At 44.0% G+C, this 27,632-nt stretch overlaps 1 protein-coding gene across 1 annotated transcript; it reads left to right on the top strand.

The window, feature by feature from the left end:
- Window positions 1–874: 874 nt before the first annotated feature.
- LOC115145265 (major vault protein) lies at window positions 875–27,197 on the top strand. The gene is made up of 17 exons (XM_029686700.2): window positions 875–983; window positions 6,942–7,111; window positions 7,578–7,773; window positions 8,933–9,056; window positions 9,858–9,989; window positions 10,128–10,222; window positions 11,315–11,551; window positions 11,749–11,874; window positions 12,070–12,291; window positions 14,891–15,126; window positions 15,364–15,561; window positions 15,699–15,843; window positions 16,039–16,250; window positions 16,959–17,075; window positions 25,549–25,675; window positions 25,936–26,124; window positions 26,475–27,197. The coding sequence occupies exons 2-17, from the start codon at window positions 6,942–6,944 to the stop codon at window positions 26,595–26,597; spliced, it is 2,649 nt and encodes an 882-aa protein (XP_029542560.1). The 5' UTR covers window positions 875–983; the 3' UTR covers window positions 26,598–27,197.
- The last annotated feature ends 435 nt before the right edge of the window (window positions 27,198–27,632 follow it).

Here is a 27,632-nt window from a genome sequence, read left to right as displayed (position 1 = left end):
AAAAGGCGGTTCATGCTCGAAAATCCTCCAATGTGGCTGAATTAAAACAATTCTGCAAAGAAGAGTGGGCCAAATTCCTCCACAGCCATGTTAAAAACTCATTGCCAGTTATCGCAATCTCTTGATTGCAGTTGTTGCTGCTGAGTGTGCTACAACCAGTTATTTATTAGGTTTAGGGGCAATTACTTTGTCACATAGGGCCATGAAGGTTCGATAAGCTTTTTTCCCTTAATAAATCAAATCATCACTTAAAAACTGCATTTAGTTTACTTGGGTTATCTTTGTGTAATATTAACATTTGTTTGATGATCTGAAACATTTAAGTGTGACAAATGTGCAAAAAAATAAGAAATCAGGAAGGAGGCAAATACTTTTCCACAGCATTGTAGTTGCCATGGCGCCTTCATTAGCAGCCTAAGCAGAGAGCACCTGTAAATGTGTAGCTACAAATGTAGTTATTTTTTAGGCGTTTTCAATTATTGTTTTTAAGCAGCTCTTTTGTTTTTGATATCATTTAGATTGCATTGCATATATCTGATGTTTATAGGCCACAGATTTGCAGATTGACTGGAAAGTTAAGACGTTTTGAGAAATAGAACATTTTTAATTAAGATCAAATAACAGCTGTCGTCCAGTAAACCACGTCACTTGTAATCGTTCTTCCGGGATTGCTTCCGCATGGTTTCCATTAGATAGCCCAGACACAAAGTCAGACTGTCTATATCAAAAAAATATTTTTGGCTTGCCTTCGCCATAAACGTATGAACTTGAAGGTTATAGTATTAGGAGTTAGGTTCAAATCATATTTTAATGAAGAGAAATTGTAGAAATAGGTGGGGTTTATGACTTTGTGGCTGTAGTAACTAATGACGGCACGCCCTCCAACCACACAGAAGCGTATTAAAAGCAAAATAAAAGAGAAGCGCATTGACCATTTGATTCTGCCAAGCTAGGAGAAGAATCTGCCCAATTATTTAACAAAGGTAAGAAATTATCATAGCTACCAACTCTAGATTAGTTGGTTGCCATTCTAAAGTGCATTGAATAGTGGCAATAAAGTAGACCTAATAAATGTAGATTGCCTTAATGCTCCGATAGTGCATAAGTAACCTACTTTAATTAAGAAATGACAAGGTTGATTTGTATGACGGTTGGTTGTGGAAGTGAAAAAGATTGTTCACAGATTGCTCTTTCAACTTAAAAAAAATAACATTTACACCTCAATTTGGTCGATGGTTTACATTCTCAACTTCTGGAATCTTCTCCAAGACATTTAAAAATTTGCTAATAAAACGCCTAGAACGGAACTACTCTTCCAAATGAAAATGCATCATCCTTCCTTGGAGTTGATTAGTCACAGCAATACGAGGAAACACAGAGCCCGGTTTTTCACAAAAACATCTTAAGGCTATGTTCATCGATACATTTAGCCTTAAGATGATTTTGGGAAACCGGGCCTGGATCAGTGAGGACTGAATAATGTACTGTTAAAGTATTGGAACTAGCCTTTACTAGAATGTTTTTTGTTCTATTTCCTAATTCTATATGGAAACACCCAAATCACCTGGTACTGAGCTCATTGTAAAACGGATGCACTTTGCCCCCTCAAAGAAACTTTATTATGTCCATGTCTCTTACACCACTGATTGTAAAGGCTATATCTATTTGGTTCCTTCCTGCCTCTAAGCAACAGAGATGAACGTTATGCTCTGTGACTCTTTCTGGAACCTTATAGTTTCCACTGTGGTGTTAAATGTAGGACAGGGCAGGCTAACTTTTCTGTGGTCTGGAAGTTGAATGTCTGGCTTAGGTAAAATATAAGTTTAAAAGGGAGATTTATTTTGTACACACACACACTTACATATGTATTTCTGCCTCTCAAACACAGGGCATTATCAATGCCAGACATGTTGCTGTGGAGACAGCAAACTTCACTTGGTTTGGAGCATAAGCAATAATTGCCATTTATTTTTTTCTAGATTTTTGTTTTGTTAAAGCCACTTCAACAGGAAGCACTATCTCTTACGCTCAAGAATGCACAAACATAACCACACCCCCCTACAGTCCAATAACTAGGACATATTTATTTGAGCAGTTTTATTTTATTTAACTAGGCAAGTCAGTTAAGAACACATTCTTATTTACAATTACGGCCTACCCCGGCCAAACCCAGACGATGCTGGGCCAATTGTGTGCTGCCTTATGGGACTCCCAATCACAGCTGGTTGTGATACAGCCTGGAATTGAACCAGGGTCTGTGGTGACACCTCTTGCACTGCGATGCAGTGCCTTAGACTGCTGCGCCACTCGGGAGCACCAAGGTTAGTCTCATTGGGATCCAAAGAATCCCTTTAACAAGAAAGACTTGGTCAAAAAAAGCAGCACACAAAGTTTGACACACCGTCCTACAGTATGTGTGCACAAGCTTGCGTATGTGCCGAGTCAGAGTTACATATAGAATCCCGACTAGTTCAATAGGATCTCTGTGGGCCTAGTCGTAAAGCTTTGTCATTTAACTTTTAAAATGTATTACCTTTGACTGTGACACAAACACAATCGGTCATGATGTTGTCATCCGATTGTCAAACAATCACGTCGATGAGCTCCTTTACTACACGCACACATTCGTCCACTCAAAACATATTTCCAGCCTCCAATCAGTGGTGAATGGAAAGAGACATGCGTTACACAAAAACAAAAAAGTGTAATGACATTTAGCCATTGTCATTAGGCCAGAATTTATGCGTCCACTGCCACTAACTTTCCTGAACCAACACTTACACTTGACATTTTGTGTACCGTATGTGCTTTTGGTGTCATTGATGGGATTGTTGCTGTGAGATGGTGTGGGTGACGATGGTTGCTGTACTGTACCTTCACACCTTCACACCTAGTACAGTACACAGCGCACACCTTATAATTACTTGAACTCAATGTACACGTTATAATACATTAGCTACAGTGGGGCAAAAAAATATTTAGTCAGCCACCAATTGTGCAAGTTCTCCCACTTAAAAATATGAAAGAGGCCTGTAATTTTCATCATAGGTACACTTCAACTATGACAGACAAAATGAGAAAGAAAATCACATTGTGGGGTCAAAATGATCACAAGAACTGTGGGCAAAAATCCCAGAACCACACGGGGGGACCTAGTGAATGACCTGAAGAGAGCTGGGACCAAAGTAACAGATTCAGTCTTCCCAGCCTGGTGCAGCCTGGTGCAGGTCTACAATTTTGTTTCTGGTGTCCTTTGACAGGTCTTTGGTCTTGGCCATAGTGGAGTTTGGAGTGTGACTGTTTGAGGTTGTGGACAGGTGTCTTTTATACTGATAACAAGTTCAAACAGGTGCCATTAATACAGGTAATGAGTGGAGGACAGAGGAGCCTCTTGAAGAAGTTACAGGCCTGTGAGAGCCAGAAATCTTGCTTGTTTGTAGGTGACCAAATACTTATTTTCCACCATAATTTGCAAATAAATTCATTAAAAAACCTACAATGTGATTTTCTGGATTTTTTTTTCCTTCTCATTTTGTCTGTCATAGTTTAAGTGTACAGTGAAATTACAGGCCTCATCTTTTTAAGTGGGAGAACTTGCACAATTGGTGGCTGACTAAATACTTTTTTGCCCCACTGTATGTGTACTGTCCCTCTTGCTTGATAGTTCTTGAGTGGGTGGAGGCACTGGAATGTATAGTGAAATAGCAATAGTATTGGGCGTGCCGGTTTGTGAAAGGTGTGCCTGTATGACCGATTTGTCATGTTTGGCTCAGATTTCTGTAAATGACAGGTGGGTGTGTACATGGTGGGAGTGTCCATAGGTTTGTCATATAAAAAGAGACATGTAGTACTTTAGTTTTTGTTCTCTTTAGCCCCCATTGTGTACCTGTTACCCGGTCCGGCCAGTTTGCGTCAGTCGCTATGTCGCGTCATTGTCAGGTGTGTTTGCTCTCACCATTCAGGAGCGCTCCCACAAATGTCTGAGCGTGTCTAATGGACACTGTCTAATGGGAATCTTATATCTTTAGTTATAGCATACACTCTAGGACAGTATAAAGAATGGTTCCCTGAATGCAGACAGTGGTGGAAAAAGTACCCAATTGTCATACTTGAGTAAAAATAAAGATGCCTTCATAGATTACTCAAGTGAAAGTTACCCAGTAAAATACCACTTGAGTAAAATTATTTGGTTTTAAATATACTTAAGTATCAAATGTAATTGCTGAAGTATACTAAGTGTAAATGATTTCAAATTCTGTATATTAAGCAAACCAGATGGCACCATTTTTATTTTTTGTGTCACCAGGGGCACACTCCAACACTCGGGCATCATTTACAAACGAAGCATGTGTGTTTAGTGAGTCCGACAGATCAGAGGCAGTAGGGATGACCAGGGATGTTCTCTTGATACGTGTGTGAATTGGACAATGTTCCTCTCATGCTAAGCATTCAAAATGCACTTTTGGGTGACAGGTAATATGTATGGTGTAAGAAGTACATTATTTTATTTTAGAATGTAAGTGAAGTAGAAGTACACTGCTCAAAAAAATAAAGGGAACACTTAACAACACAATGTAACTCCAAGTCAATCACACTTCTGTGAAATCAAACTGTCCACTTAGGAAGCAACATTGATTGACAATAAATTTCACATGCTGTTGTGCAAATGGAATAGACAAACAGGTGGAAATTATAGGCAATTAGCAAGACACCCCCAATAAAGGAGTGGTTCTGCAGGTGGTGACCACAGACCACTTCTCAGTTCTTATGCTTCCTGGCTGATGTTTTGGTCACTTTTGAATGCTTGCGGTGCTTTCACTCTACTGGTAGCATGAGACTGAGTCTACAACCCACACAAGTGGCTCAGGTAGTGCAGCTCGTCCAGGATGGCACATCAATGCGAGCTGTGGCAAGGTTTGCTGTGTCTGTCAGCGTAGTGTCCAGAGCATGGAGACGCTACCAGGAGACAGGCCAGTACATCAGGAGACGTGGAGGAGGCCGTAGGAGGGCAACAACCCAGCAGCAGGACCACTACCTCCGCCTTCGTGCAAGGAGGAGCAGGAGGAGCACTGCCAGAGCCTTGCAAAATGACCTCCAGCAGGCCACAAATGTGCATGTGTCTGCTCAAACGGTCAGAAAGACTCCATGAGGGTGGTATGAGGGCCCGATGTCCACAGGTGGGGTTTGTGCTTATAGCCTTATAGCCCAACACCGTGCAGGACGTTTGGCGTTTGCCAGAGAACACCAAGATTGGCAAATTCGCCACTGGCGCCCTGTGCTCTTCACAGATGAAAGCAGGTTCACACTGAGCACGTGACAGACGTGACAGAGTCTGGACGCCGTGGAGAACGTTCTGCTGCCTGCAACATCCTCCAGCATGACCGGTTTGGCGGTGGGTCAGTCATGGTGTGGGGTGGCATTTCTTTGGGGGCCGCACAGCCCTCCATGTGTTCGCCAGAGGTAGCCTGACTGCCATTAGGTACCGAGATGAGATCCTCAGACCCCTTGTGAGACCATATGCTGGTGCGGTTGGCCCTGGGTTCCTCCTAATGCAAGACAATGCTAGACCTCATGTGGCTGGAGTGTGTCAGCAGTTCCTTCAAGAGGAAGGCATTGATGCTATGGACTGGCCCGCCCGTTCCCCAGACCTGAATCCAATTGAGCACATCTGGGACATCATGTCTCGCTCCATCCACCAACGCCACGTTACACCACAGACTGTCCAGGATTTGGCGGATACTTTAGTCCAGGTCTGGGAGGAGATCCCTCAGGAGACCATCCACCACCTCATCAGGAGCATGCCCAGGCGTTGTAGGGAGGCCATACAGGCACGTGGAGGCCACACACACTACTGAGCCTCATTTTGACTTGTTTTAAGGACATTACATCAAAGTTGGATCAGCCTGTAGTGTGGTTTTCCACTTTAATTTTGTGTGACTCCAAATCCAGACCTCCATGGGTTGATAAATTTGATTTCCATTGATAATTTGTGTGATTTTGTTGTCAGCACATTCAACTATGCAAAGAAAAAAGTATTTAATAATATTTCATTCATTCAGATCTAGGATGTGTTATTTTAGTGTTCCCTTTATTTTTTTGAGCAGTGTATTATAAAAACATAATACAGATATCCCCCAAAAAATGACTTAAGTAGTACTTTTAAAGTATTTTTACTTAAGTACTTTATACCATTGAGCACAGGTGACAGTAAGCCTTGTCCTGGACTGAAAGGCACTTCTCTATTGGACATATTTTTAGTCCAGAATTAGGCTTGGAGCCAATCAAATTCTTGGCACATGTTCTTACACAAGTGTTTCAAAATAGCAGAGAGAGAAGCTGCTTGAGAGGAGAGCTAGATAATGGATTCCTAATGGGGGATCAGCTTTCACCTGGTCGACTCCTTCAGATCAGAATCACCAACAGAAAAGAGGCAAGAAAGGGAGAAACATTTTACATTTTGGGCATTTAACAGACTCTTCCAGAGGAACTTGCAGTCAGTGCATTCCACTTACGGTAAGATGGCTACAGTTGGAGGGGGAGATTGAGATACACCCAATGAGTCAGGAGGTCAGTGGGTGTATTCGACATTGCAGTTGAAGGTGGGTCGAAACGGACTGACATACAAATAACCTTGCATCATAATTAACTGCTCAATATTATTTGTCGGTCAGTCCGTCACAATTGACCTATGATACATCACGGGTTTGATGCTCTCGAACATGGCCAGTGTCTCCTTTAGGCAGTAGGGCAGGCTACTTCAGGGGCCTGTTCTGGAGGACATAACATTACAGAACTTTTCAGATAGACAAGTATCGTGTATAACAGATAAATGATTATCTGTCAGATAGAATAGGAAATAGTGCCAGCTCTATTAATTATATTTCGGAACGTTTCACATCACTGAATATACCCATTAACCCTCTCCACTCCGGCCATTCCAGATGATATCCATGAATGGCGGGAGCTCAGGCGGGATAAAATTTGAGGGGCTGGTAGATGCGTCAATCATCCGTGTCCCGCCCCACCACTATATCCATGTCCTGGACCAAAACACCAATATCGCCCGTGTGGAGATTGGACCGCTCACCTACATCAGACAGGACAATGAGAGGTGAGGAGTGTGTGTGTGTTGGTGCTTGTGTTGGTGCGTTTATCTGTCATTTATCTGATAAGGTCTGCGTTACCTAATTACAAGTGCGGTTGATTGTTGGTTTCTTCTAAGCCTACTGACGCCAAACAAGCTGTGGTTACAGCGTCACACAATGTTTGACAGCACACTTTGAATGTTGCCAAATATCACATTTATAATGGCATCTTTTACCCAGATTAAATCCATATGTGCTCCTCTGTGGCTGGTTTAAACATATGATTACTCACACATGCATACACATGAACAGGTGCATAGAGGTTTATTACATTGCTAGAGTGGAAGTAGGTGGTGCATTCTAGATGTTTCTTTACAGGTTTAGGTTAGTCAACATATGCCATGTACAAACACGTTTACACTCAGTATGTACAGTATCTGTGTAGACTAGTATTTCAGTCAGTAGGTGACTGTATTGTGTCCTCCTTCCCAGAGTACTGTTCTCCCCTGTGCGAATGACCATGGTCCCTCCTCGCCACTATTGCGTGGTTCTCAACCCCGTTGCTCGCGATGACCACGGACAGGTGCTCTTCGACCAATCAGGACAGGCCAAGCTTCGCCATGCCGACCTGGAGATCCGGCTCACCCAGGACCCCTTCCCCCTCTACCCTGGAGAGGAGATCCAGCAGGTACGGTCTGTTTGTTAGACGTCAGCGCTAAAGCCTAGGTGTTAGCAGTGCAGGGAGCTAATGCAAGTCTTCAGGTCTCGGTGCAGGGATTGCTCAGCACACGGGTGTGGTTCACTGAACCACCTCCATTATAATCCCATTGAGCTAAAGCGTAGGTATTCACTTTGAAAGATAATATAACTGTCTGGGACCTGGGTGCTAACCTGGTTTGTTGTCCTTAAGCCATTTTGCCACAACTTTGGAAGTATGCTTGGGGTCATTGTCCATTTGGAAGACTCATTTGCAACCAAGATTTAACTTCCTGACTGATGTCTTGATGTTGCTTCAATATATCCACATCATTTTCCAGCCTCATGATGCCATCTATTTTTTAAAGTGCACCAGTCCCTCCTGCAGCAAAGCACAACATGATGCTGCCACTCCCGTGCTTCACGGTTGGGATGGTGTTCTTGGGCTTGCAAGCCTCCCACTTTTTCCTCCAAACGTAACAATGGTCATTATGGCCAAACAGTTCTATTTTTGTTTCGTCAGACCAGAGGACATTTCTCCAAAAAGTACAATATTTGTCCCCATGTGCAGTTGCAAACCGTAGTCTGGCTTTTTTATGGCAGTTTTGGAGCAGTGGCTTCTTCCTTCCTGAGTGGCCTTTCAGGTTATGAAATTGCTCCCAAAGTTGAACCAGACTTGTGAAGGTCTACACATTTTTTTCTGAGATCTTGGCTGATTTCTTTTGATTTTCCCATGATGTCAAGCAAAGAGGCACTGAGTTTGTAGGCCTTGAAATGCATCCACAGATACACCTCCAATTGACTCGAATGATGTCAATTAGCCTGTCCGAAGCTTCTAAAGCCATGACATAATTTTCTGGAATTTTCCAAGCTGTTTTAAGGAACAGTCAACTTAGTGTATGTAAACTTCTGACCCATCCATTGTGATACAGTGAAATAATCTGTCTTAACAATTGTTGGAAAAAATGACTTGTGTCATGCACAAAGTAGATGTCCTAACGGACTTGCCAAAACTATAGTTTGTTATTAACAAGAAATTTGTGGAGTGGTTGAAAAACAGGTTTTAATGACTTCAACCAAAGTGTATGCAAACTTCTGACTTCAAGTATGTATTTAATATATATATATATATCAATCTATATATCTCCCAGCACGTGACAGTGTTGCAGATCGTCTACCCAGACACCGCCCTGCGCCTTCAGGCTCTGCTCGACTTTGAGGAGGTGGGAGGAGAGAAGAGGGTGGCTGGAGACGAGTGGCTGTTCGAAGGGCCAGGTGAGTTCTCTGGGTACCACTCCTAACACATCCATTACAATTTACTTCGGTCCTTACAGGGGTCATATTGATAAATGTGTATATATATTTTTTTACCAAATCAGAGCATTGATTTAACAAGATAACTAGTGCTCTTTCAATTTTTCGAATTTCACTTGTTGAAGTCAAATCCAATTTGATTCATCACGTACACAGTTTACAGCAGGTATAAAAGGTGCAGTGAAATACTTTCTTGCAAGCTCCCTCAACAATGCAGTACAAATATCAATAAAAAATAACAAGTAGTAGAAGGAAGTAGTATGCAAGAAACGTAGTGCATTCCACCCTAGTCATAGACTGTTCTCTCTGCTACCGCACGGCAAGTGGTACCGGCGCGCCAAGTCTAGGTCCAAGAGGCTTCTAAACAGCTTTTACCCCCAAGCCATAAGACTCCTGAACATCTAATCAAATGGCTACCCAGACTATTTGCATTGCTGGTGCTACTCTGTTATTATCTATGCATCGTCACATTAATAACTCTACCTACATGTACACATTGCCTCTGTACCGGTACCCCCTGTATATACTGCTGCTCTTTAATGATTTGTTACTTTTATTTCTTATCCTTTTTTTTTTTAAGATTTTTTTTTCTTAACTGCATTGCTGGTTAAAGGCATTTCACCTGTTGTATTTGGCGCATGTGACAAATCTACATTTTTTAAAAACATTCCAAACAGTATATAGTACCCGATTCCAAACACAGCCTGATTGCCTAATAATGCTTCTCTAACCCCCGACCCCTAACCTCTACCCTCCCCATAGGGACGTACATCCCCAGGAAGGAGGTGGCAGTGCTGGAGACCATCAAGGCCACTGTGATCAAAGAGAACCAGGCCATCCGCCTCCGAGCGCGCAAGGAGGGCGTGGACAGGAGCGGCGTCCGCAGGGTCACTGGTGAGACACATATACTGTATTTTTTTATTGTGCATATAATGTATGTACACAAAAGTAGCAGATGTCGTATCGCTATCATACAGATTTGCACACACACACACCTACCTAGCTGAGTGATTCCCTGTGTGTTTTGTCCAGGTGAGGAGTGGCAGGTGAGAAAGGTGGGGGCGTATCTACCAGGGGCTCATGAGGAGGTCCTCGACATTGTCAACGCTTTCATCCTCACTGACAAGGTAACAACGCCCTCCTCTCTCGCCCTTACTTTATCTATCACTCCCCTCCCTCCTTCACTCTCTCCCTCTTTACCAATCACTCCTCATTCCTCCTCTCTCTCTCTCTCTCGCCCTCACTTGATCTATCTCTCCCCTCCCTCCTTTACTCTCTCCATCTTTACCAATCACTCCTCATTCCTCCTTCTCTCTGTCTCTCGCTCTCTCCACCATTTACTCCCCCTCCCTCCCTTTCTCTCCCTTTCTTTTCCCCTCTCTCCTGCCCTTTATTTTATTTTTCAATTCATCCACCATCTCTTGTCCCTCCCTCCTCTTGATTGGCGGTCTCCAATAGTTGAACTGTTGGATTATTTTGCTCTTCACTTGCAGTTGTTTAGTAGCCTAAGCATATTCCTGACCAACAGCCTGTTATTTCACTGACTGATAATAAATCAATGTGATTTTGTTTCACTGAATTTCCATCTGTATAGGCTATTTGTTTAATTGTTTTTCTGGCTGGGCAAATAAGTGGAGGTGGTATATCTTATATATATATTTTTTTTTGCATGCAATGTAGCCTAAATCAAGATTAGGCCTATTATTTTGTTCGCGTATTAGCAACTCCAAAAACCCACGGAGGTTGTGAAATATGAATATGAGACTCGAGTGTTTTTGAAAATGGGATTGGATATTATTTTCTATCTGTATCATGATGAAGATAAGATCCTACGCCTGCTTCTAACGAGGTGGAGTGAGGTTAGGAAAGGGATGAAACGTCGCATGTTTCAAAATGTATCTTTAATTTTTTTTTTTTATAGCGGTTCCACATCTCCGTGGGAAAAATATTATTTGTATTTTATTCTGTTAGATTCCATTATATTCTTACTATAAAATGTCTGACTGTGATCGGATAGGTGTGTCTTGTCTGTTTTAAATAAGCAAAATAACGAACTATTGATTTCATTTGAATGGCGCAGCCAGGGCTGCACTGACCCGTAACAAAGGCCTAATTAAACTCCATATGCTCTTCTATTCATTAGAAAATACATGTTATTAGTCTTGTGATGTTTTGTAGGACCTGCCTAAACAAATTAAGCTTTTTCTTTTCACTCTCAGAAAGCACTGCACGTGCGAGCAATACGGCCATTCCGTGACGCCGGGGGGCGGGACCGGCGCACTGGGGAAGAGTGGCTTGTTACCATGGCGGAGCGGGAGGCACACATCCCGTCTGTTGCCGAGGAAGTGGTGGGAGTGGTCAACGTGACCACGCTGAGCAGCCGTCAGTACTGTGTGATCCTGGACCCGGTGGGACCAGACGGTAAACCACAGCTGGGTCAGAAGAGGGTGTGCAAGGTGAGACTGGGAAAGAGACCGCTGTCTTACACTCCTTTGTTTGGTCAACTGTTTGTTTAGTCACTCATTGCTGTTTTACACACTGGCGAGGAAAGTTCAGTGACTTCATTTGTTTACTAATTTGCCTTTTGTAGTTTTTAGTCACTTCCCCAATTAGCTTTAATTTAACACTGCTCTCTCTCCTCTCCTCCTCCCAGGGGGAGCGTTCGTTCTTCCTGCAACCAGGGGAGCACTTAGAGGAGGGCACCCAGGATGTTTACATTCTCTCTGAGGAGGAGGGCCTGCTGCTGAGGGCCGTAGAGGCCTTTAAAGATACACAGGAGGTGAGGGGGGAGGGAGGGGGAATGGTGGAAGAATTTAAATGCAGATGGGAGGGGAAACGAATGCAACAACAATCCTTAACAGGACTGACTGGTTTGGCCGGTACACAATCCATTAAATATACACTTTCTCTCTCTCATTTTCCCCCACTCCTCTCTCCCTCATTCTCTCTCTCTCTCTCATCTCCTCTCTGCCAGCAAGAGGAGGAAGAGGAAGAGGAGGAGGAGGAGGAGGAGGAGGAGGAGAGGGCCAAGCTCTCCCGGAGGGGTGGAGTCCAACGTCGCCCCGGTGACCGCTGGATGCTACGTGGACCAATCGAGTACGTCCCCCCGGCTGCCGTGGAGGTGATGCTACGGCGACAGGCCATCCCATTGGACGAGAACGAAGGGATCTATGTCCGAGACATCAAGACAGGAAAGGTGAGTTTTTACCCAGCTGAATGTTTGAAGACTGGCTACGTCCCAAATAGCAACTCGACCGTTAAGTTTAGGCAGTCATTTTGACTGATAAGGTTAGGGCTAGGTTAAACAGAACTTGACAGTACATTTTTGACATTAATTCCGACTGGTTAAGGTTTGAGATGGGCTGTTAAAACAGAAAAAATGTAAACAAGTGCCTAGCACTGGGATTGAACCCACCATCTTAAGAGCCGTAGCTCACGGTTGAACTAGATGGTAATAGGCGCTCACATTCCTCCTAGTGGACAGTATCTCTCCACGTCTTGGGGACCAGGGGCCTCCATTTATAAACTGTGCTTAGGTACAAAATATACCCCGACATGTGCGTGCTCCAGTTTTCACACAAAAGTTGGCATTTATATTAAAACAATTTCGATGTGAGAATGTGCTCACCTCTCTGGAAACTTTAGACCATGTGCATGCACATCGGCTAGTGGTTGAAATATTGTACTGAAAGCTGGCAAGTAAGTGAAAATGGGGGGGGGGGGGGGGGATTATGAAAATTAAAAGCAGGAAAGCATAAACAAGAATTCAGCCATTTGCTGTTAGTGAGAAGAGCAAAAATATTTTAAACATGTTTTTAATCTAAAATAATTAAGACATAGGAATCTTCCTATTTATTTTATTTTCATAACCATTGCAGAATAAATTCCTCACCTTTTCTGGCTTGTGATGAGTTCATATTCCTGAAGTAGCCATACAACACATGTGCATCACTCACTTAATTGGACCTAGTCAAGTTTTAGTCAAGCTTATGTCAAGTTTTGCAATCCCATAGGCACCGCGGTTTATAATATACAGTCAAATTTAACAGGTAAACAGTTAATCTTTTGCATTGAAGTAGGCCTACTGTACGCTTCTGTAATTGCATTTTAATTTTTTTGTAGCCAGCCATAGACAATGTTTCAGAATTCGCGGGCAGTCCATGTTTAGGTTGGGGGAAAGTCAACGTTCTGCTGACAGGTCCGCAACCATTTTGACACAGTCCTTTGCCAGATTCAGCATAAATTACGCAGGTTGACATTTTTGTAATGAGTCTGGCCCTGGAAGCAGAACTGAGTGGTTTCCGCTAGATGGGTCAGCTGCATAGTCAAAATGGACTATTATCGTTCAAATTCATTAGAACAAAAATGTGCTTTTTAGTGTTGGGGTTAGCAGTGTGGTTAAGGTTAGAGTTAGGTTTAAAATCTGATTTCATGAGTTTGTGGCTTTGCCAGCTATTGACTATTCTGCAGAGCTGCTTCCATTACATGAGCCATCTCAATAAATGCCAACCTGAAATAAATTACTGCAAAAGATTACAACCAGCTGCACTGGCTTCCAGGTTATAACTGCAAAGTGGCTACGTTCTGCATGCATATATGGGGCTCAGTCAGGACTGTTACTTTTGTAACCGAATGAAAACATTTTAACCGATTTTAAATGTGGGAAAAATATGATGCAAATGCAGAATGTGATTACTCACAAACTCTCAATCAGCCCCAATTAGTCCTGGCCGGCGCACCCGTCGAGACCTGGCACGTCCAGCAGATGGAGCCATCGCCTCGACCCACCACCTTCCGGAGACACCTGAAACCCCACCTCTTTAAGGAATACCTAGGATAGGATAAAGTAATCCCCCCCCCCCCCCTTAAAAGATTTAGATGCACTACTGTTCCACTGGATGTCATAAGGTGAATGCACCAATTTGTAAGTCGCTCTGGATAAGAGCGTCTGCTAAATGACTTAAATGTAAATGTAATGTATCGATGAGTCTCCCCCTGGTGGCTGACCTGCTGTACGACACAATACATTTTATTAATTTTAAACACCAGTGGTGCAACTAGTGTTTTCTAACGGCACTGAACCAAAACAGTGGCATGCGGGAGGGAAGCAAAACTTTCATCTAGAGGCGACAGGGGAGGGTGTGCAAAATGCAATATGTAGAAATCGTTCCACCGTTTCCTGGTTGCTAAAATTCTAATAGTTTGCCTAATTTTTGTTTGTGAAATATGTATTTTCAGTAACCAAAAATATTACATTTTTCTGTTTGAAGCTGTTGTACAAAATCGAAAGTCAAAGACTCAAAAACAAAACTTAACAGGAAGCATAGAAGTAGTGCACATGGAACAGATCTACCCCTTAGACTTGCTTTCAGTGAGAATGACAGATCTATCTGTAACTCTCACTTCTATGTGAATTTGGTCAGGTCGCCCAAAAAGTTACATATTGCAGCTTTAATTATTATATAACATCGACATATGTATTTTAATATAGAATAGCACAAAACATTACTAATCATTGAAAATGACATTTCCAATTAATAATTTTCTGGTAAAAAAAAAAAGTGGGATTGCACCTGCTCCATTGCTCGGGTGCCTATGATATAGTACACTATTGACCAGGGCCCACAGGACTCTGGTCAAAACTAGTGCACCATGTACTGTAGGGGGGCCATTTGGGACGTACACTAAAACACCTGATTCGAGTGATCCAGGGAATCCATTCACCTGTTTATGTCTCAGCCTTAAATCCCCACCCACCTCATCATCCCTCTCCCCCATTGGCTGCCTGGTTCTAGGTCCGTGCTGTGATTGGCCACACCTACATGCTGACGCAGGACGAGGAGCTGTGGGCGAAGAATCTGCCTCAGAATGTTGAGACCCTCCTGGCCTCCACAAAGGACCCCCTGGCTGACCGCTCGGACCGCAGCAAGGAAGTGGAGATGAAGGACCGGGACAAGACCAAGGTGGTGTCCTACAGGGTGCCCCACAACGCTGCCGTGCAGGTCTACGACTACAGGGAGAAGAAGGCCAGGTAAACATGGCTGACAGACAGCCGGATGTGGAGTCACTGGCCCTGTCCAGAAATAACCCGTATACTAGCCCGGGCCTGCATTCCAAATGGCACCCTATTCCCTATATAGTGCACTACTTTTGACCAGAGCAACATTGGGTCCCTAGTGTTACATTTTCCCTTTCGCCCTCCCTCTCTCTCCCCACCCCCTGTCCTGTCTTGTCCTCCCTCCCTACTTTTTTCCCTCCCCTCTCTCAGGGTGGTGTTTGGGCCAGAGATGGTAATGTTGGGTCCTGATGAGCAGTTCACCGTGCTTTCCCTGTCAGGGGACAAGCCCAAGAGGGCCAACGTCATCAAGGCCGTGTGTCTGCTGCTGGGGCCGGACTTCTTCACTGACATCATCACCATAGAGACGGCCGACCACGCACGCCTGCAGCTGCAGCTCAGCTACAACTGGTAGGGTTTGTGGATGGGGGACGACGACGACGTGTGCTTGTTTGAGGATCCTCTGCAATTTGGTGTCCTTAGTCTAGTCTGTAGGCCAGCTGATGTATTTAATATCTCTACCTCCTCTCTTTCTCTCACTCACTCAGGCACTTTGACCTGAAGTCTCCCGCGGACCCGTCCCAGGCTGCGGCTCTGTTCTCGGTGCCTGACTTTGTGGGCGATGCCTGTAAAGCCATCGCCTCCCGCGTCAGAGGAGCCGTCGCCTCCGTGCAGTTTGACGACTTTCACAAGGTCCGTCCACACTTCAATCGTCTAAATCAATCTAAATCGTAAAATACACTTTTTAATTCTACATGGCCTCCAGCCCTTGGCGATCGTAGTTAGGTTGGCCTATACGCCGCTTTGGAAACCGTAAGCCAATTGATTCAAAGACAACAATAACACCCCCACGCTTTAACCTCTTCTTTAACGCCCTCCACTCTACAGAACTCCAACCGGATCATCTGCTCCTCTGTGTTTGGCTTTGATGACAAGCTGGCAGTGCGTCCCAGCCTGCGCTTCCACCAGAACAGTCTGGTCATCAGCAGTGTGGACATCCAGTCAGTGGAGCCGGTGGACCAGAGGACCAGAGACGCCCTGCAGAAGAGTGTCCAGCTGGCCATCGAGATCACCACCAACTCCCAGGAGGCTGCCGCACGGTAGGACACATGACACACACGCGCACCAGGGGAGAACGAATGCCATCTCTGAAGCCATCGATGTTCAAGGCCATCCCGCCCCATTCTAGTTCATGGAAAAATTTCAATCTTTGAATTTGATTTTAATCATTTGAAGACAATCATGGTACCAATAATTGCTTCTAATACCACATATATAAATCTCATTACAGAAAAAGTTAAAAGAATAATTTATTTGCTAATGGCAGCCTGCAGTACCACAGTCTGCCTTCAATTTGAGTTATTTAATGGGACTGGGCAGCATTGAGCTAGCCTGCAACTCACTTCCTGGAGTAGCTCAAGCTGCACATGAGACGCTATCTTAAGACTTAATTTGGCTTCAATGCACTATTTAGTCTTCACATAGGAATGAATGGTGTCACGTGATCGATGGCTTTTATATATTATATATATATATATATATATGCACGCTTACAGCAGCAATTAGGGTTAAGTGCCTTGCTCAAGGGCACATTGACTTTTTTTTTTTTTTTTACCTAGTTCGGCTCAATGATTTGAACTTGTGACCTTTCAGTTACTGGCCCAACACTCTCAATTGCTAGGCTATCTTCCACCAGACACACACACCGAGGTGTTTTTGCCTGTTTGGTAAGCGTTAACCCCCCCGTTCCTCTCTCTTCTTCTCCCTCTTTGTATTTCTCTCTTCCCTCCCTCCCTCCCTCCCTGCAGCCATGAGGCAGAGCGTCTCGAGCAGGAGGCGCGTGGTCGTCTGGAGAGGCAGAGGATCACAGACCAGGCGGAGGCAGAGAGGACCAGGAAAGAGCTGTTGGAGCTGGAGGCCCTCAGGTGACCATTGATGCTGTTAAAACTAATGCACGTTAGCATCGCTTTTGGTAAATATAATGGCAGAGGGATATCATTAGCATAACGCTAACACATTAGCTTTGCCGATTGGAAAAATGTTATGGCAAGGAGCTAGAATTGGCATGGCTAGCGTTAGCATCATGCTGTTCTTAGTAGTGTGAATGCGAAGCTGTACCGAGTAACATTTAGATCAGAGTTCCTAACATAATGTAGCTGTTGTGTGAATGCGGAGGTTAGATATGTGGCGCTGTGGTGAAGTTTCCCCTAGGTACAGATCTAGGATCAGTTTTCCCTCCCCCCGCCTTCATGTGTTTTGTCCAAATATTGGTGGATTCAACTAATAAAAGAATGGACAACCTGACCAGAGGTCCAGGACCTGAAGAACAGTTTGCAGTTTTCCCAGGGTCAGCTCGATGAGTTGAAACAGGAGAAAGGCAAGATGACCGCAATCTGTAAGTCATTGAGAGACTACATCAGTTCTGTGTGTGAATCCATGATAACAATGATTGATAAGGGAGGGACAATCAAGGTGGAATAACATGGTTCGGGACGGAATTGCCAAATCTCCACATGAGACCTGGATTGAGTCTGAGGACAAAGTGAGGGAAATGATCTCTGAGAAATTGAAGATCAACCACAGGAAGATTAGGGTGGAGCTGCGGCCACAAGAAATCTCCCTTCAATAACCCCCAGTTCTGACTGGGAGGGGTGGTCCAGCGCCCACTCGATCGCTAGACATTTTTTCTCCACAGTGGAATATCTTTGTTCCCGTGGCAACAGCTTCCGGCTAATGTACATGACTGGGTGTTCCTCACCTTCTTGTAGCTGTGATAGGACGGCACCCACCCCTGTTTTGGACACATCACTCTGTTTTGGAGAAGTCCGGGGTCACCAGCACGGGTCCAGAACACAGTGCTCCCTTTAGGTTCTGGAAGGCTTTCTCTGCCTCCTCTGTCCACGTCATCAGGGCGGGCTGACTGCCCCTGGTCAGGCTGGCTAAGGAGGCAAAGTGAGGAATAAATCTCCGGTTGTAACTAGTCAACCCCACAAACGTGTGTATCTCTTCTTGGCGAGGGGGAGGGGCCAGTCCTGAATTGCCTCCATTTTCTTCACCTGGCATTTGACACATCCCCTCCCGGTCGTGTACCCCAGGTTACTCAGCCTCTAGCAGGCCGAGCCAACATTTCTTTGGGTTTGCTGTTAGCCCCGCCTCCCGTAAGGCCTGCAGTACCGCACTCACCTGGTTTAGATGTGTCTCCCACTCGCTCCCATGGATCAAAATATCATCGATGTAGGCCACCGCGTACTCACGATGGGGATGGAGAATTCGGTCCATCAACCTCTGGAAGGTGGCCCGGGCCCCGTGCAACACAAAGTGAAGCTTCTTGTAATGGAACAGCCCGCCAGGGGCACATACCAATAACCCTTTGTCAGGTCGAGCGTGCTGATAAATCGGGCGGTCCTGAGCTGTTCTATTAATTCATCAGTTCGGGGCATGGGGTAGGCGTCGAACTTCGAGATTTCGTTTACCTGTCTAAAATCATTACAGAAGCGAATGGTGCCATTTGGGGCTGCACCACTCACTATTTGACTCTTCGATTGTATCAGCTTTCAACATCGTTTTTACCTCCGTCCTGACAGCTACTCTCCTTGCTTCCGGTATGCGGTAGGATCTCAACTTCACCTTTTTTCCGGGTTCGGTGATGATGCTGTACCAGATCGGTGTGTCCTGGTTCACTGGAGAACACTTCCTGGTTCCGGCCGACCAACTCTCTCAAGCTCCTGCTTCTGTACTCAGCTGCTCCCCCAGTGACGCCTCCGCCGGCTTGGTCTCTGTGGTAGCCTTCTTCGGGGAAATAGAGTACATCATTTGTGTTCCCTTTCTTTAGAAAATTCACATGGTAAATCTGGGTCAGATGCTTACGTCCCAGTCCCGGCTGTCTGACCTTATAGTTAACTTCAGCCACTTTCTCAAGGACTTTGTGTGGCCCATTCCATCGGGCCAAAAACGTACATTCTGAGGTGGGGACCAACACCAACACACATTGGAGAGAGTGTAGAAATTGATCTATGACCACTTTCTCGATGGGTGTCAGTGGTTCAGCAGGTGGGCTGGCCAAGAGTTGGCTAATTAGATCATGCATTTACGATCAGGGTGGACGCTGTAGGATTATACGCCCAATCATGGAATCTTTGTGCCCTGCTAATCAGGGTGTAACTATACCAGCGCGGGATTGACTTTTTCAGCCACTCGTAATGCGTCGACTGGTCAGCCGTCAGATCCTGATAGCTCTTCTGTGCCGCTCCTGACAAGGAAGGGTGCTCGCAGGCTGGCACATTTCTCATGGGGCCTTTTCACCCTAGCCGCCGTCCTCTCGAAGGCTTGGCGGTAAGCCGCGATGTCGTCAGCCTCTGCCAACTTCAGTATAAACCTACTGGGTTTGGGACGAGAGACTGCTGCGCCTGCCACTATGCCGGCCTGGGTGGCTGGCACCTGGCTGAGTTCAGATCGCAGGAGAGCTCTCTGCTGACGCTGTTCCTCCAGCAGTTCCCGATGCATAGCCTGCTGTGCTATGTTCGCCTCCACCAGCTGTTTCACCAATGCTTCCATTGTGCTCTGTCTGTTTTTAGTTATTGAGCTTGGTTTGGTGTGCCCGCATTCTCCACCATATGTAGCAGGCTCAAGGGTGTGGGGTTTCCACATCACCAAGTTCAATAACAAAACACACAAGTAGCATAATTAGAATGCAAATGGGGAGTTTATTAGGGAGTTTTGCACATTGGGGGAATTCACCAACTATTTCACAGTCCACAATCTGCAGGAGTAATCCTAAAACTCAGGTCCTCAGCCAATTCGGTTCGGTACACGAGGGAGGGGAGGGGGGGTGTGTGTGTAAATCTTTCCTCTCACACTCTCCACAACACATCCTTCACTCTCCGTAACACACACATGCACACTTCACTCTCCGTTCTCTGCCCCTTTGTGCAGGCCGCTCCCTCTTTTATCCCCCAGTACTCCCTGGCTTAATGATCCACTCGTTGGGGGCAAGAAGTCCATATAAGGCTCTGGGGTGGAGCCAGCAGGCTGCAAGATATATACATATACAGTGGGGCAAAAAAAGTATTTAGTCAGCCACCAATTGTGCAAGTTCTCCCACTTAAAAATATGAGACAGGCCTGTAAATTTCATCATAGGTACACTTCAACTATGACAGACAAGATGAGACAAAGAAAATCACATTGTATTTGCAAATTATGGTGGAAAATAAGTATTTGGTCACCTACAAACAAGCAAGATTTCTGGCTCTCACAGACCTGTAACTTCTTCTTTAAGAGGCTCCTTTGTCCTCCACTCGTTACCTGTATTAATGGCACCTGTTTGAACTTGTTATCAGTATAAAAGACACCTGTCCACAACCTCAAACAGTCACACTCCAAACTCCACTATGGCCAAGACCAAAGAGCTGTCAAAGGACACCAGAAACAAAATTGTAGACCTGCACCAGGCTGGGAAGACTGAATCTGCAATAGGTAAGCAGCTTGGTTTGAAGAAATCAACTGTGGGAGCAATTATTAGGAAATGGAAGACATACAAGACCACTGATAATCTCCCTCTATCTGGGGCTCCACGCAAGATCTCCCCGTGGGGTCAAAATGATCACAAGAACGGGAGCAAAAATCCCAGAACCACACGGGGGGGCCTAGTGAATGACCTGCAGAGAGCTGGGACCAAAGTAAAAAAGCCATCAGTAACACACTAGGCCGCCAGGGACTCAAATCCTGCAGTGCCAGACGTGTCCCCCTGCTTAAGCCAGTACATGTCCAGGCTCATCTGAAGTTTGCTAGAGAGCATTTGGATGATTCAGAAGAAGATTGGGAGAATGTCATATGGTCAGATGAAACCAAAATAGAACTTTTTGGTAAACTCAATTCGTCGTGTTTGGTGGACAAAGAATGCTGAGTTGCATCTAAAGAACACCATACCTACTGTGAAGCATGCGGGTGGAAACATCATGCTTTTGGGCTGTTTTTCTGCAAAGGGACCAGGACGACTGATCCGTGTAAATGAAAGAATGAATGGGGCCATGCATCGTGAGATTTTGAGTGAACCTCCTTCCATCAGAAAGGGCATTGAAGATGAAACGTGGCTGGGTCTTTCAGCATGACAATGATCCCAAACACACCGCCCGGGCAACGAAGGAGTGGCTTCGTAAGAAGCATTTCAAGGTCCTGGAGTGGCCTAGCCAGTCTCCAGATCTCAACCCCATAGAAAATCTTTGGAGGGAGTTGAAAGTCCGTGTTGCCCAGCAAACAGCCCCAAAACATCACTGCTCTAGAGGAGATCTGCATGGAGGAACAAAATACCAGCAACAGTGTGTGAAAACCTTGTGAAGACTTACAGAAAACGTTTGACCTCTGTCATTGCAAACAAAGGGTATATATTAGGAAGTATTGAGAAACTTTTGTTATTGACCAAATACTTACTTTCCACCATAATTCGCAAATAAATTCATTAAAAATCCTACAATGTGATTTTTTTTTTTTTTGCCTTTTTTTCTCATTTTGTCTGTCATAGTTGAAGTGTACCTATGATGAAAATTACAGGCCTGTCTCATATTTTTAAGTGGGAGAACTTGCACAATTGGTGGCTGACTAAATACTTTTTTGCCCCACTGTACATACACACACAGACACAGACACAGTTGAAGTCGGAAGTTTACATACACCTTAGCCAAATAGATTTACACTCAGTTTTTCACAATTCCTGACATTTATAAATCCCCTGTTTTTGGTCAGTTAGGATCACGACTTTTATTTTAAGAATATGAAATGTCAGAATAATAGTAGAGGTGTTTTATTTCAGCTTTCATTTGTTTCATCACATTCCCAGTGGGTCAGAAGTTTACATACACTCAGTTAGTATTTGGTAGCGTTACCTTTAAATTGTTTAACATGGGTAAAACGTTTTGGGTAGCCTTCCCACAAGCTTCTCACAGTAAGGTGGGTGAATTTTGGCCCATTCCCCCTGACAGAGCAGGTGTAACTGAGTCAGGTTTGTAGGCCTCCTTGCTCACACATGCTTTTTCAGTTCTGTCAGGGGGAATTTTCTATGGGATTGAGGTCAGGGCTTTGTGATGGCCACTCCAATACCTTGACTTTGTTGTCCTTAAGCCATTTTGCCACATCTTTGGAAGTGTGCTTGGGGTCCTTGTCCATTTGGAAGACCCATTTGCGACCAAGCTTTAACTTCCTGACTGATGTCTTGATGTTGCTTCAATATATCCATGTAATTTTTGATCCTCATGATGCCATCTATTTTGTGAAGTGCACCAGTTCCTTCCTGCAGCAAAGCACCCCCACAACATGATGCTGCCACCCCTGTGCTTCACAGTTGGGGTGGTGTCAAACGGTTCTATTTTTGTTTCATCAGACCAGAGGACAGTTCTCCAAAAAGTCTGATCTTTGTCCCCATGTGCAGTTGCAAACCTTAGTCTGGCTTTTTTATGGCGGTTTTGGAGCAGTGGCTTCTTCCTTGCTGAGCGGCCTTTCAGGTTATGGCGATTTATAGGACTCGTTTTACTGTGGATATAGATACTTTAGTACCTGTTTCCTCCAGCATCTTCACAAGGTCCTTTTCTGGGATTGATTTTCACTTTTTGCACCAGAGTACATTCATTTCTGGGAGACTGAACGCATCTCCTTCCTGAGTGGTATGACGGCTGCGTGGTCCCATGGTGTTTATACTTGCGTACTATTGTTTGTACAGATGAATGTGGTACCTTCAGGCGTTTGGAAATTTCTCCCAAGGATGAACCAGACTTGTGGAGGTCTACATTTTTTTTTCTGAGGTCTTTGCTCATTTCTTTTGATTTTCCCATGATGTCAAGCAAAGAGGCACTGAGTTTGACAGTAGGCCTTGAAATACATCCACAGGTACACCTCCAATTGACTCAAATTATGTCAATTAGCCTCTCAGAAGCTTCTAAAGCCATGACATAATTTACTGGAATTTTAAAGGCACAGTCAACTTAGTGTATGTAAACTTCTGAGCCACTGGAATTGTGATACAGTGAAATAATCTGTCTGTTAACAATTGTTGGAAAAATGATTTGTGTCATGCACAAAGTAGATGTCCTAACCAACTTTCCAAAACTATAATTTGTTAACAAGAAATTTGTGGAGTGGTTGAAAAACAAGTTTTAATGACTCCAACCTAAGTGTTTGTAAACTTCCGACTTCAACTGTGTTTGTGTGTGTAACTAAGCAAGTCAGTTAAGAACAGTCTTATTTATAATGACGGCCTTCTCCTATGTCAAGTGTAATTGAAGTGTTGTGGTGGTTGCAGGTTCACTTGGCACATCTTAAGCCTTTTATTTTGGGGTGTTGCTACAGGCCACCAAGTGCTAAGTCAGTATCGAAATGCTCGAATGTGTATGTGTTGTCTACCTTTGACCTGAATATTGTCTGGTTTTCGTCAAGATGTCTGCTCAAGAGGAAGCTTCTCACTGTAACCAGTGCCTGTAATCTGGTTCAGGTTATTAATCAACCTACCTGGGTGTTTACAAACACTACAGGAACAAGATCATACACATGTATCGATCACATTTTTTAAAACTATTTACTAATACTGTAGAACTTTGTTCTAAAGCTGTATACCCATCAAATGAGGTGATCACAATATCGTGGCTATATCCAGGAAAGCCAAAGTTCCAACAGCTGGGCCTAAAATAGTGTATAAGAGATCATACAAAAGGTTTTGCTGTGACTCTTATGTGGATGATGTTAAAAATATTTGTTGTCTGATTGTGATTAACGAGGAGCATCCGGACACTGCACTTGATGAAATTGCTTCTTCCAATTATTGTTAAAAATGCACCTGTTAAGAAACTGACTGTAGAATTTTTAAGGCTCTATGGATTGCTGGAATTGAAAAACTGTATGGTTGAAAAAACTCTATAGCCACTAGCTATCTGTCATCTTTAATCTGAGTTTAGAGGAATGTTTTTGTCCTCAGGGCTGGAGGGAAGCCAAAGTCCCAAGAGTGGTACAGCGGCCTTTACTGTTTCTAACATCAGACCTATAAGCTTGCTGCCAGCTCAGACTTTCAGGATGCTTATAGAGAAGGGCACTCAACATCTACTGCACTGACACAAATGACTGATTAGTTGAAAGAAATTGATAATAAGAAGATTGTGGTAGCTGTACTGTTAGATTTAAGTGTAGCCTTTGATATTATTGACCATGACCTGTTAAACTTGTGAATGGCTTTTTAATCCATATCATGGATTCAGAGCTATAGAGGGTTTTCTTTAATGGAAGCTTCTCTAATGTCAAACATGTAAAGTGTTGTGTACCGCAGGGCAGCTCCCTAGGCCCTCTACTCTTTTCTATTTTTTACCAATGACCTGCCACTAGCATTAAACAAAGCATGTGTGTCCATGTATGCTGATGATTCAACCATATGCGCATCAGCAACCACAGCTAATTAAGTCACTGAAACCCTTAACAAAGAGTTGCAGTCTGTTTTGGAATGGGTGGCCATCTCTAAAACTAAGAGCATTGTATTTGATACAAATCATTCCCTAAGTTCTAGACCTCAGCTGAATCTGGTAATGAATGGTGTGGCTGTTGAACAAGTTGAGGAGACTAAATTACTTGGCGTTGCCTTAGATTGTAAATGGTCATGGTCAAAACATAGAGATTCAATGGTTGTAAAGATGGGGAGAGGTCTGTCTGTAATAGTTTCTCTGCTTTTTTGATACCACACTCCAAAAAGCAAGTCCTGTAGGCTTTAGTTTAGTCTTCTCTTGATTATTGTCCAGTCGAGTGCTGCAAGGAAAGACGTAGTTAAGCTGCAGCTGGCCAAGAACAGAGCAGCACATTTTACTATTCATTGTAATCAGAGGGCTAATATAAATACTATGCATGCCAGTCTCTCTTGCCTAAGCGTTGAGGAGAGACTGCCTGCATCACTACTTATTTTTATAAGAAATGTTAATGTCGGAAATCCCAAGTTGTTTGCATAGTCAACTTACATACAGCTCTGACACCCACACTTACCCCACCAGACATGCCACCAGGGGTCTTTTCACTGTCCCCAAATTCAAGAATTCATACAGTATTATATCGAGCCATTTTTGCATGGATCTCCGTTCCATCTCATATTGCTCAAGTGAAAAGCAAACCTGGTTTTAAAAAAACAGATAAAGCAACACCTCACGGCACAACGCCTCTCCCCTATTTGACCCGGTTTGTGTGTATTGATATGTAGGCTGTGTGCCTTTTTGTAATACATTTGTTTTTAATGTAGTTCTGTCCTAAAGCTGTTGTCTATTAATGATCTGTGTTATGTCATGTTTTGTGTGGACCCCAGGAAGAGTAGCTGCTGCTTTTGCAACAGCTAATGGGGATCCTGACAAAATACCAAATCTAAAGGTGTGTCGTTGTGTTGCAGTGCGGCGGTGGAGAGTACAGGGGCAGCCAAGGCAGAGGCCCAGTCCAGAGCAGAGGCAGCCCGTATCCAGGGAGAGGCGGCAGTCAACGAGGCTAAACTGAAGGCTGAGGCCCAGCGGATTGAGGCTGTACGTATCCTCTCACTATGCTGTGTGTGCTGTGTGTGTATGGTCGACAGTGTTGTACATTGTATAATTCTTAAAGGTACACAACCAGTAGTTCACGTGTGTGTGTGGTCTGTGTTGTTTGAAGGTGTTCTACATTGTATAATTCTTGCACACACACGACTGGTTGTGTACCTTTGTGTGTGTGTGTGAAGGTGTTCTACATTGTGTAATGCTGAAAGGTTCACATACTATGTGTAGCTGACCTATAATTCTGTGTGCAGGAGGGCGAGCTGGACCGTCTGTCCAAGGCGAGGGAGCAGGAGCTAAACTACAAGTCAGCAATGGATCGTTTGGAAGTGGAGAAACAGCAGAAGCTGGCTGAGATAGAGAGCAACCGCTTTAAAAAGCTGGTGGACAGTATCGGCGCCGACACCCTGAAGGAGATGGCCAGAGCCGGCCCCGAGCTACAGGTACATAATTCCTTACATACCATAATACCGTCATATTTGTGCTACACAATACATTTGTCTGAATAAAAATGGCACCTGGAGAATCTTTAAGCTCAGGTCAGAATTAATCTGTAATGTAATGTTTTACTGAGCAGGGTTTACTTTCTCCCACCCAATCTCAATTTAATTAAATTAGCTATATTGGCGTGACAAGACATTATAAATTACAATTTAGGATACTGGAACACAGGATCTTATTCAATCAGTTATAACGTAAAGATGAAATTATCATATTACCTCAATCTCTCTGTTTCTGTCCCTCGCTCCCCTCTTTTCCCCACTCCCTCCCTTTCTCCCCCACCCTCTCCCAGGTCAAGCTGCTCCAGTCTCTGGGTTTGAAGTCAACCCTGATCACAGACGGCTCTTCTCCCATCAACCTCTTCAGCACGGCCAACGGCCTTCTGGGAGCTCTTTCTCAGAGCCAGGGCCAGTGAGCGGGGGAAGAGAAAAGGAGGAGAACGTTGACAAAAAGAGAATAATGTCCAGTCTGATAACATCCCCTACAGATGTAGGATTTCTGGTTGTTTTTTGTCTGATGTAGTAACTGACAATTAGGGATATGATCTGTATGAGTGGCGATTATTCTGATGTGAGTGTGTGTACATAGATGTGTGTCTGACTAAAGACGTCCAAGTGAACATTCCCCTTGGTTTACAGGGCTTTTTTTACTCATCTGTTTGGTGCCGTCAATGCCCTATAAAGTGCTGCCCACTCCACATGTTGCATGTCTATACTAACCATAATCGGGGACAATAAGGAATCTTTCCTTGTTCTGCTTCTGAGGTTTATGCAAATTTATTGAATTCATTTGTTCATCCATTTATCAAAGAAATTAAAGCATGGCTTTTCCCCGAAACCTTAAATGTCAAGGCTTCAGTTTGTATCCATGGTCTGTCTGTACACACACACACACACTGGATGAAGTGTCTCAATCCATTTGAACACACCATATTTTTGCAATAACCACCACTCTTCATCTACCTCTTATGTCTGTAGCTCATGCAGTAGTGACGAATAAAAACAACATTAAGCCACATGCTCTGGTCTGACTTATTTATTACACAATCTTCTATTGGCTTCTCAGCCAAATGGCAGCCAAGCCACTTGGTTTGCTATAAAGCTGAGGGATGGCCAGAGCTTGAGAAATGTATGACAATTTGAGAGTTATCATATCAATGTATATCGTAAATTGAAATTACCATTGGAGAGCATTACAAATATTACTGATTGCACCTTTTAATCAATGATTTTATAGTGATTACATTTTATTAGAAGACCACTGGATATTTTGGCACAGATTTGTACTCTATTTGGTCTATTCCCGACCATCCCAATGCATATTTGGCAATGTATAACACGTAGAACAAAATGTGGTTTAGTTGCAGGTAGCTGATAACGTGATCAAATGTTTTGTTTGTCCAAAGAGCAACAAGACCCACTATAACTTGGCCTACATACAGGAGATAGGT

Source organism: Oncorhynchus nerka, linkage group LG17 (genome assembly GCF_034236695.1).
Source record: "Oncorhynchus nerka isolate Pitt River linkage group LG17, Oner_Uvic_2.0, whole genome shotgun sequence".
NCBI classification, from domain to species: domain Eukaryota; kingdom Metazoa; phylum Chordata; class Actinopteri; order Salmoniformes; family Salmonidae; genus Oncorhynchus; species Oncorhynchus nerka.
This window is presented reverse-complemented; position numbering and strand designations above follow the sequence as displayed.